Source organism: Bactrocera neohumeralis, chromosome 4, assembly GCF_024586455.1.
Source record: "Bactrocera neohumeralis isolate Rockhampton chromosome 4, APGP_CSIRO_Bneo_wtdbg2-racon-allhic-juicebox.fasta_v2, whole genome shotgun sequence".
In the NCBI taxonomy this organism is placed as follows: Eukaryota; Metazoa; Arthropoda; class Insecta; order Diptera; family Tephritidae; genus Bactrocera; species Bactrocera neohumeralis.
In genome coordinates this window covers 4,335,484-4,347,037 of record NC_065921.1, presented here as the reverse complement: position 1 = coordinate 4,347,037, position 11,554 = coordinate 4,335,484, and the positions used below count along the sequence as shown (strand labels likewise).

Sequence of the window (11,554 nt, the reverse complement as noted above, 5' to 3'; positions counted from 1 at the left end):
GTCCTTGTATGGACAACTTTTTTATTTGACGAGATATCATCACGAAATTCGACATGGATCATTGCCCAAGGCAACGATCATTGATACCGGAGAAATTGTTCTGATCAAACTACTATAGGATATAGCTGCCGTACAAATATATACCCTTCTGCGATATAAGAAAACAACCTGTGAAAGCTACTATGTATTATCATAAATTTTAAACATCTGGTAGTGGTATATGTATAATCATGCTTCGCATTTTATTATAAATGTACTTGTAAATGATAAGTTTTTCATATAGCTAAACAAAAATAATTTATAAAGTTAATAATACAAAATTTAAATTATGGAATTTTTAGATAATTTTTGGTTGGTAATCAAATTATGCGTACTAAAGATTGTAAGAAATGGATTTTCAAATCTAAAAACAATTATTTGTACCGCATTGCTGTCTTATTTTTTGCAAATATTTAGGATTGTACAAGTATAATGTGATGCCCGCAGTGTGAAAACAAACGCAGTATAAATCCAAAAATCCGAATTACAAATTTTATACGCATAAAAAATAGTTTCCAAAGACAAATTTTACAAAACTAGTCATATGATACGCAACACAAATACAACTCTAGGCAAAATAAGGTGGTTTAACAGATAGTTTTAAGTATAAAATAATCATTCATGATGTAAATAAAAGTATGAGTACAAAATCTGAGCAAAACCGATTATAAATGACATATAAATAAGGTTTTTATCACCATTGAGTGAATCGTTGAACGGGCAACGGCCATATTCCTAGTTATGTCTAATTTCCATTTTATTATGGCGAACTATATTACTACTTTTACAATATATTTATAACAGCGAAATATGTATGTATATAGAGTTATAAATACATCGAAATTAATAATAATTATACAAAGTGGTATGTCGAGATTTAATATCAATTCTTAATTTTCCAGCATACTGCGTTTAAGCGCCTCTTGCAAATCCAACTCGAATGTATCTGCTTTGGAGTAGTCGGCAGCGAATTTTTCTGCAACTTTGTCACCATTTTCCCCAGCTGCGCCAACTACAGCAAGGGCTACATCTGGATTTGACACCTTACTTAGAGTTGTGATATTTTGTACTTTCGTTAATGCCGTAGCTCCTAGTGCATCTTTACGAAACGCCGATAAAGATTTTACCTCTTCATTATCAGTTAAATTTTTTGAGTTATTTAAAGCAGTATCAAAATCGTTTGTAAAATTAAGACTGTTGTTGAGTTCATCGAATTTTCCAAAGCTATCGTCTTTAGTATTAGCATTATTTGAGAGCGTAGTTGTCAACTTGACATCAAAGTTAGCATTTGCATTATTGTCTTTTATCTTAAAGAAGTCATCTTCGAATGCATTGTCATTGAAGTCATCAAACACTTTAGATGATTTAGTAATGGCCGAATTTCCTTTAGGATCTACAAAGGCTGAATCACTGCGCTTGGAAGTGCTAAAGGCATCAAATGCATCCAAATTTGCCTTGCTATCACCAAAGGGATCGAAAATGTTTGTGTTCGACTTGCCAGTTAGTGTACTTGTCTGCACATCACGATTAGAATTGTTATCAAAATTATCATTAAATGCTTCGAAGAAGGAATCATTTGCCTTGGGTTTTGGCTCTTCTGAGTTGTTGCTTTTGAATGCAGCATCCAGTTCCCCCAAAGAAGACAGCGCAACTGTCGCTTTCGGTTTCGTAGCACCAAATGTATCAAAATTGGCGAAGTCATCAAATAAACTACCACCAACGCCACTAACTTCGGCCCCCATTGCATGTGGAATAGGTGTAACGCTATTCGATTTCTTACTTGAGCTACTAATACTACTCTGACCCCCACTGCCAAAACCTATACCTGTTAAGCCGCCCGATGTTGAAGACTGTTGTGAAGGCACAGGACTAGGATTCAAATTGAAAGCATCGAACTGGTCAAGAAAATCAGCGCTTAACGGAGTTGCAGATTTATTGCTAACTACAAAGGGTTGAGTATTGGTGCTGTTTGCCGTAAAACCAGTAGATGAAGTCTTGGCCTTATCATCGTCTAAAACAAAAATGTTTTAAATCGTAAAATCATCAAACTCACAAGGAAATTCGCAAGTAAAATATTGTATATAAATAAAAGTTAATAACTAAAATACTATTATGTACAAAAAAATATAACAATTTTATATATCACCTGAGAAGTCATCCTTGAAAATCTTCTCCGGATCCGTATCTATATCTTCATCGTCTGCGAACGGATCTTTAATACTAAATGGATCCTCATAACGATAGTCCTTGAAGGGATCATCTGAAAAATCTGTCGGACCACTAATAATAGATGCTCGGCTTTCTCGCACATTCTCCACGGAAGCATCTGCTATTGTTTCGCTCGATTTACTGACGAACAAGGACGTTACAGCGGACGCCTGCTGCAGCGGTGTGATGGAACGCGTTAAGTTATCATTTATAGACGAGGACATTGTAGATGAGTTGTTGGAATTGTTTGCGATTGCCGTTAATGTAGACACTGACGTAGATGGCGATGAGCTTGATACCGATGCGAATGTAGTGGTGGTGACTGGTGTGACAATCTTTGTAATTATGGGCATGTCGAATGAGCTACTGCTTTTGCTGTTTGTAGTGTTATATGACACAAGTGCAGATGTTAATTGTGGAGGGAATGCTATAGGCGGTGGAATGCTCGAGACCTGTAGCCATATTTAAATTTGATAAACAAGTTGATGTTCAGTTGCCATTGTGTATGCATGTGGACGAGCGCGGGTGCATTCGAGAAGATGAAATGCCAAATAAAAGAAATAAAAGAAACAAACCCAATTCAAAACAAAGAAATAATAAATTAAATCAAATTATACATTTTTTTAAAAAGATGCGTACAAATTTACATTACAAAACTATAAGTTAGCAAATAATCCAAAGTGCATTCAAAATAAACTATATTATACAGACATACATACATACAAAAATAAAATTTAATAAAGAGAAACAAAAAAGTTTAGTTAGTACTCCAAAACCACAACATATGCATTTATTTTTGTATTTACTTACTTGTGGACAGGCCTACTATTCAAGGTGTATCTATTACTATGCGAATTTTTAATGATTACTAAAATATTGCAAATGTAAAGTAATGCTTAAACTTTTTTAAAAGTCAAGTTCGTTGTTCAAATTTTGTGTTTGAATAAGAAGAAACAGGAGAATCGGAACTTTGCATCAATTACTTTTATTTTCTTAATATTTGGTGAAATAGTATCATCAATTTCAGTTTTATGCCATTTTAATAGTCATAAGCTATTTCTTTTGATACTTTCATTTTTTTGGGGGTTTTATATATGTATTTACGTAGGCATTTCATTATTATTTACTATTTTTATATGCGGCTATAGTTCGTTTTGTAACATACAATACAATACAATAATAAGTAATGAACGCCTTCAACGTCTAGATAAATCCTTGCTTTCACACTCAAGGTATAGTGCAGATGCAATAAAAATTTCTGTGTGCTCCTCCATGTGTGACCAATGTGATTTAAGGATATACATACATATAGACTTATTTGAATATTTAACATTAACGAATATGTGAAATGTTTATTGAATGTCTTCAGTATTAGTGTACGCATGAGTGTTACGTTTGTACAGTTTTATTGAAAACATGAGTATATACAAAAAAAAACATTTTGGAGAAGATGCAGAGTTCAGGGCTATGAACAGCTGCACTATTTCTGCAGAAAATTAAACTTTCGAGTATCGTTCATATACATACATACGTACATACATACGTATTTATATTTCATCTATATAAAACCGTTTGAATAAGAATTCAAAGAAAAATTTCTTGAAAATTAAACAAAATAAATGAAGTGTGGATATGAACACATAACAATTAAATGGTCTTTGCACGGTCGACAGATTGAAATAGTACCGTTTAACTATTGACAGCCATGGATAAAACAGCTTTTTATTTGTGAAATTCGGAGTTATTATAATTTATTTTATAGTGAATTAGAAAGACACCACTTAATGAAATCAGTTTCCAAAATTTAAAGCGGAAAACAAACCTAGGGTGGACAAAAATACAATTCCGAAACAATTTTCTTGAAATAAGACCCAACTGCGAGCCAGAGACCATGTCAAAATAAACATCATACCTAGCTTTTATTGCTCTTAAATTTACCAGGCATAAAAAATTATATATAAAAGACTCGCATGGCAAAATGTGATGTTAATACAAGTGGAACTTATTTGAATACATATGATTAGTAACGGAAACAGTTATGATTTCAGTTTATATGTTTTGTATCAGCTTAAAATCATTTTGGTAACGATATAATTACTTTTTTGTTTATGTGTATATTTTTGATGATATACTTGTGGTAATGAATGAGGACTCAGAATGTTTATAGTTATTGTATGTAGTATAATAATTTTCACAATACTAGTATATAACGGTTAAAGTTAAGTAGTTAAAATCATACTAATTATTTAACTGTTAATTTTCAATTAATTAATGAACAATGGACATGATAACCATTTGTATAACCATGTACTGAAGCATTTCTCTAAAGTAAAACACAATACGTAAATAACGGAAGTATTTTAGTCGTTAGTCTGATTATGCTATTATTTAATAAAATTGAGTTCAAACAAACAAATGTATATTTTGAAATAACTTTAAAAATTTGCATAGCTCTTCATGGCATTGAGCTTGGAATGTTTGATTTTCGTGCCTATCTTGACATCCTTACTCGTCTTCAGTACATGGTTAGAGAAAGCGTTTTCATCATATTGATAAACGTATATGCATAGTCTACTCTTTAGTAATTAGTCGGCATAAGATTGCTAAAAAATATGTATAGGTCCTTGCATTTCAAACGAAGCTTTGTTTTTTTTTCACAATGTATAGCAGTAGTATGTTTGGTTAGGTACGTGAACGAGTGTAATATGTTAAGTATTAGTGGTAATATGATAATATTGAATTCTATTTTTATTATTCATTTCATAATACAATTTACCTATAATTGTTTTGGAATTTTTCGATTTTATGCATTTTTTATAATTTATATTTAAATTAACTAAGAATATTAACGACTCTTTATCTTATATGTCTCATTCATTTCCTTCATTTTCTAAGTAGATATATGGATTCATGGGTATGTATTCGTATGTCATGGTTTACCTTTTTTGTCTGCTTTGTTTTGATAAGAAAAAACACTTATAGTTAAATAACTTTTACTTAATATTTATATAAACGTGATTGATAATATGATGTTCACTGCAAATAGAGTTTCAGAAAATGGAAGCGCACTGTTAGTTTTATCGGCAAGTTGAACACAATGGTGGAAAAAGTGACTACAAAAATTAACCAGGAAAGCTGGCAAGTAAACAGCTTGGCACTATTTAAATTAATATAAAAACTAAGAACTTTGCAAGCGAAAAATTAAATAAAAAAAACTATGACTTCAACTTTGGAAGGGATTTGTAACACTTGTGCGTAAATATGTATGTAATAAAACTGTTTCTTTATGATCGAAAAATATTGAATAGTTGTGATGTGATATTTAATACTGATTTATACAGACTATAAATGAAAATAATTGTTCAATTACCTTTTTGTTGTATTAACTCAAAACAATACTTCAAATTTTATTGGTTAGCAAATGTTGTTGTAAACAAAAAATTAATCATAACAAAATCAACTACTTAAAATAAAAAATAATAATAATTTTGATAAATATTAAATAAAACGTGGTGTTATTAATGTTATGTCTAAGAACAAATAGTGTGACTCAGGGATTATGCCTAAGGAATATGTTAGTGCCAGTGTGGCATGCATGCATTACCAACGATCCCAACGTACTGTAAAATTGTTACCAACCTTATTGTCGAAATCTGCAAAGTCAGCAAAACCACCACCTCCGCCGGATGTGTTAGAACCGAATGCGTCGGAAGCTGGTTGAACAGGCCGTGCAGGTCCCTGTAATAGAACGTTCACCGTTTTAATAAAGTATTCAATAGTCAATGATTCTTTAAATAAGAGAAATAAAATGTTCTCAAATAAAAAAATCCATACAACAACTGGATTTGGATGGGTCAGTGAGATTATAGCCATCGCTTGGATAAATAGACGGGGATTGCACCGCGACCTTAGGTCTATTGTGCACTTGGCTTGGCTAATAATTTATACCAAATTTCGTAAAGGTATTTTAACAATTAAAAAAGTTGTCCACACAAGAACGTGATGCTGATCTTTTAGTTTGTACGCAGCTACATATGTATATACTATAGTGGTCCGCTATCGGCATCCCCACAAACCAGCAGCTTCTTGGGGATAAAAAGACAGCTGCAAGATTTCACATGGATACCTCAAAGACTGAGGAACTAGTTCGTGTTTATAGAGACGGACAAACAGGCATAGCTAAAACGACTCAGTTCATCACGCTCATCATTTATAAAATATTATATATTTTATACGATTTCCAACGTTTTCTGCTGGGGGTTTGAAGCTACGTGGCAAGGTTAATTTATCGTGTTTATAATTTTAATCACATTTTGACACATAATAAGTTAAATGGGACAGCAACTTTGAGTAAAATATTTTTAATTTATATGTATGAAAATTCAAATAATTAAGCATTGATTCTATCGTAACTGCTATCATTCACAATTTTAACTCACCTGCATTGGGCGTGGTGGTGCTGGACGCGGAGGTGGCACCTTCGATTTCTTTGGTGGCAAAGCTGGACTTGGCGACTCAGGCCTCGGTGGTGGTCCAGATTTTTGGGCATTTGGGCTTAACACTTGACCCTGTCCGGTAGGTGCATGTAACGCGGCAAATGGATCACTTCCGAAGTCATCTTTACCCGGCTGCCATAATGTTAACAAATAAGCTATTATATAAGCACAAATTTTAACTAGGATTAAACGTCTAACGTACCTCAGGCGTTATTGCATTACTAGGTTTATTTGCGAAAGCATCTCCGCCGAAGGGATCCTTTGCTGGTTGACTAAAGCCGCTATTGCTACCAAAACCATCGAATCCGCTTTCACCAAATCCACTTGTAGCCGTAAAGCTGTCATCAAATCCAGTGCGACCAATAGTTGCACTGCCGCTATTTGCTGTGAAAGGGTCATTACCAAAGCCATTACTGGCGAATCCGTTTGTAGTTTTCGTTGTTGATTCCACAGTACTATTTTCCCCAAATGGATCGTCCGCTTTTGGTTCCTCTACTTTCTTTTCAAGTATTTGGCGCGCTTCATTGAAGTCTGGTTCGATTTTTAATTGATACTCGGACACCAACTCTGCGTCTTGATTTGAGATGGCCGCACGACACATCAACAACGCATCAGTCATTTGACGTTGAGTTTCCAGTAATTGTGTTACCATCGAGCGTACCTGTGGTTAGGGCAAAAGCAATGCGTATAAAAGCTTAGGTATTTAAAATAACTATTTTACAATTATACATTCTTACCGAACTAATTTGTAATTGGGTATTTTGTAAATGTTGTGTTAGCTTCTGCAGCTCTCGATTATTTTGATCATACTCCTTTTGCAACGCAGCTTCCTCGTCTTTTAATTTTTGCAACTCAGAGCGTTTTGCATTTAGTTCACCCTCTTGCTCGTTTATGGTTTCCTCTTGTTTTTGACATTGATCTCGTATTTTGGTTACCTAAAATGAAATGAAATGTCTTACATTTTGGGTTGAGACGAAAAAAAGCTTACTACACGTATACTTTTTCCAATTTACAAATTTTATGTACTCCAATTATAGTGTGCAATGCGAACAAACACTAAAGTCGATTATAATATTAGGCGATTTTTTGTGCTGACATACATACATACATACATACAACGAAAGTTATATTAACGGAGTAGTTTTGTACGAAAAATTGTATTTTTTTTTATTTAAGAACGATTACAATAAGGAAAGATTAGGTAATGTTTGACTAATTGTAAGGCAATAACACGAAATATACGAAACAATAACAAAACAAATCATAGCAAAATCATAAATAAAACAAACCTGCACTCTTAACTGAGATATATCTAAAGTCATGTTTTTTAGTACCGTCTGGTAGTCAATGCTCTAATGAGTATGTTTTTTTGTTAATTTTGTCAACCGATTTCGAGCAATGATGCGAATTTTTTGAATTTTTGGTAGTAAAAGTGGTTGGAGGGTGCAAAGAAATGAGGAGCATAATGCAAGGCACACACGCACGGCGAAGAAAAATAAGAAATATATGTGCAGCAATTTTGAATGTTTTCACATATGAAAGAAATAAAAAATAATAAATTCCAATTTAAATCAAATTAATATATTGCAATTTGAGTAAAATTTTTATAATTATTGAGTACTCATTTTCGAGCAAGCAAGCTTAAAAGTTTAAAGGCAGTAAATAAGACATTCAGCATTTACCTGTGCTTTCAAGTCATCCAAACGTTTCTGTGCCTCACCACGTTGATTTTCCAACTGTTTTAATGTAGCTGACAACGTGTCCAATTCGCTCTAAAAACAAAAATTTTCTTCAATTCCAAAATTTGCTAATATACACGCATATATATTGCTAACCTGTAGGCTACGAACTTCGCCCGATTTTATGCGTATATCTGCTTCTTTCTGTGCAATTTCTGTTTCCAAAGCACGGCGCTCCTTGGCAAGCTCTTCGATTTCCTTGGAGATCATTTCTAGCTCAGGATTAGAATAAGTCGGTTTAGGTTCCTGTTTACGAATTGTGTACGAGAATATTATATATGCATAAAACAAATGCGACAATGCGGTTTACTTGTGGTTGCAAATCTACGCCAGATACGATGCTACGCATAGACGGTGGTACCATGTTGGCTGTCAGTACCTGAGGTGGCTCGATGCCCTTCTGTTTACGTTCCACCATCCACATAGCCAAAGCGAATTGTTCAAGAGTTAATTTTCCTGACTGGTTTGTGTCACAAAGAGCCCTGTAAAAATAGAATTATTTTATTATTGCCATAAAATGACTAGCGAAACAATAAGTTTTTTTACCATGTATTAATTATTTTAATATTTATTACTAAAATAGTGAAGCTTATTTTGATTTTGTTTTATTCTCACCAAATATGCGCCAAACAGTTTTGCTGTACGCCCGATTGTATGAACACATTCTTCACTTCAAGCCCCGACACAAGTCCATCCTTGTCTCGGTCTGAATCTCTGAATGTTATTTCAAAACGTTTCAGCTCGGCTGGACTAACAACCCAATCAGCACTAGCTGTTACGGAAGGTGGCGCGCCGATGGGTATTAGCGGATCGGTTGATATAAGCGGTTGTGATTGAACACCACTTGCACCGACAGGTGGAACACGTGTCATTGTTGGTATCGCGACAGGCAGCGGTGGTATAGCTGGTGGAGGTGCTATATCTTTGGGAAAGTTGGCCACAAAACCACCATCCCCAAATCCTTCACCACTTGGGGCACGTGGCATTGTTGCCGAATTGCTTGACACAATTGGCGGAGCAGGCTTTGGCGGTGGACCTCCACCGGAATTAGGCTTGCGCAACTCTGGCGGTAGCACATCGGGTACAGTGCGTTTTTCCAATGTTTGATAAACAAGATGCATTGCCACGATAAATTCATGCTTATCCAGGTTACCATCTTTGTCCTGATCAGCTAAATCCCAAATTTTTCCCAAAGTATCCATAGGCAGTTTCGAGTCCATGAGCACACCCTTGACTTTGTTGCCCGGCAACATTCCATTAATGGGTTTTAGGGTCTCGAAAAGTTGCTCATATTTCAAACGATCTATGACACTAATAGACCAATCGCCACTTATAGTACCTACGCTAGCCACTGGAACTGTTTGTATGCGAGGTGGTAAAATTTTTGGGATATCACCCTGGTGAATGAAAGAGTAAGCAATCAGATCATATTTTTGTTAATTTTTCTATATGTGCATTTTAATTATTTGTTAAAAAGCAATCAAATAAATAAAACGAAATAAATATTTCATGGAAAACATGCAGTTGTGTAATCTAATTTATATAGTAGTACAATAATATATTTTACGTATTATTTAGAAATATTGTACTTACAACTTTTGGTGGATTCGCTGTTTCCGTGTATATATTACTCATATTTATCACTTGACCAGCTTGAGCCAGTGACACGAGTTTTAATGCAACAAAGAAACCAGGCTTATCAAGAAAACCCTTTCCGTTAGGATCTGATAAATCCCAAACTCGGCTAAGCACAACATCACTAAGACCAGATTTTTTTAAAAATTTCGCAGCCGTCATCGCTTCTATAGCACCAGAACCCTTTGGGTCAATCTACACATTCACGAAGTTCGAAAACAAGAATAACACGACAAAAGTATAAGTAAAAATCAATAGGCGTATCCACTGTACAGCGGTTGTACGCAACAGAACTAATTTTTCCATGTCATCCCTCCTCCGTACCTGTTTGTAATATGCCTCATAAATGGCAGCATGTTTGCCGCACAATTTCGCAAAATCTAAATTCATTATTTAAATCCAGTGTACTCTTTCTCGATCCAACACAACTTCAACGGCAAATTAATCTGTACTATGAAGATACGGTGATACTTCTGTTCATTCAAGAAGAAAACTTTTCCAAAATTCTCTTATCACAAAATCGATAAACAGAAAAATTCTGACAGTTGTAAATCGATTTTGTCTTAACACACATAACGCACTTATATACCTTAATACTTCTGTAGAGTTGCTTAAATGGTCTAATTTCAATTGGAACGCCACAAACAGTCTAATAGGGATGTTAACCTAACAACTAAATATTTAAATAGCAAGAGAAAATGAATAAAACCTTAATACAATTTGCAAATGTTATTAATGCAAGCACTCTTGTAAACAAAAATTAAAGGAAATTTATTCATCCAATATATGCAGCTATTTTCAAAATTTTGTTACTCATTACTCATAAGCTAGCGTTGCAACTCTGACATCACACCTCTATTCTATCCTTCGTTATTTTTTTATAAGTATCAAGGTTTTAAGTTAATTCTACGCTTTTAACTATAATTAATTGAATTCCTTCCTACAAATTTTAATTCTCACTTCAATTGAACTTTACATTAACTTCACAATTGATAGTATTCACTTTTTCTTTCAGATTTAACAAATATATTTGGTTCAATTACTTCACGACAGCATTTTCCAATACATTTTCTAGAGATAGCAGCTGTCTGTCGCAAGTTGGGGTATTTCATTCGATATGATTTTAATATGATGTTATCGAAATTATTGAGTTGGCATTACCATGTTTAATATTTTTATCTGTAATATTACTACTATCAGACATAATAATGAATAACGAATGTTTAAAGAATTAAAATCATATTTTATCTGTTTTGTGAAAACTTTACAAATATAGAATTGTAAATTGTCAACTGCCTGTTTCGGAATTTGATAGGTATAAAAAAAGTTTAAAATTTTGTTCTGTTCAATTTGCTTTATCTTACACAAATTATTCGGAATAATATATTTTTGGTATAAAAGTTTAATTTCTTCATATTTATATTTTCAAGTGTTGTA

General features: G+C 33.7%; 1 protein-coding gene across 14 annotated transcripts; it reads right to left on the bottom strand.

Moving 5' to 3' along the window:
* Nucleotides 1–214: 214 nt before the first annotated feature.
* Nucleotides 215–11,195, bottom strand: LOC126757619 (epidermal growth factor receptor substrate 15-like 1). 14 transcript variants are annotated; one of them, XM_050471655.1, is made up of 15 exons: nucleotides 11,078–11,193; nucleotides 10,707–10,790; nucleotides 10,442–10,590; nucleotides 10,076–10,312; nucleotides 9,098–9,879; nucleotides 8,793–8,964; nucleotides 8,579–8,728; nucleotides 8,426–8,515; nucleotides 8,033–8,095; nucleotides 7,481–7,678; nucleotides 6,946–7,404; nucleotides 6,687–6,875; nucleotides 5,887–5,985; nucleotides 2,186–2,699; nucleotides 215–2,050 (listed from the first exon to the last, which is right to left on the bottom strand). In XM_050471655.1, the coding sequence occupies exons 3-15, from the start codon at nucleotides 10,505–10,507 to the stop codon at nucleotides 930–932; spliced, it is 4,140 nt and encodes a 1,379-aa protein (XP_050327612.1). In that variant the 5' UTR covers nucleotides 10,508–10,590; nucleotides 10,707–10,790; nucleotides 11,078–11,193; the 3' UTR covers nucleotides 215–929. The 14 variants fall into 14 exon arrangements, with proteins under 14 accessions (XP_050327612.1, XP_050327616.1, XP_050327618.1 ...); XM_050471659.1 differs by having other exon boundaries at nucleotides 10,442–10,568; XM_050471661.1 differs by having other exon boundaries at nucleotides 10,442–10,563.
* Nucleotides 11,196–11,554: the final 359 nt, after the last annotated feature.

Bases quoted from the DNA above. Each gene is read 5' to 3' on its own strand.
- LOC126757619 (XM_050471654.1), bottom strand. From the start codon at position 10,507: ATGAATTTAGATTTTGCGAAATTGTGCGGCAAACATGCTGCCATTTAT. The intron at 9,880-10,075 runs GTAAGTACAATA...TTCATTCACCAG, and splicing joins CAGCGAATCCACCAAAAGTT to GGTGATATCCCAAAAATTTT. The intron at 8,965-9,097 runs GTGAGAATAAAA...CTATTTTTACAG, and splicing joins AACTGTTTGGCGCATATTTG to GGCTCTTTGTGACACAAACC.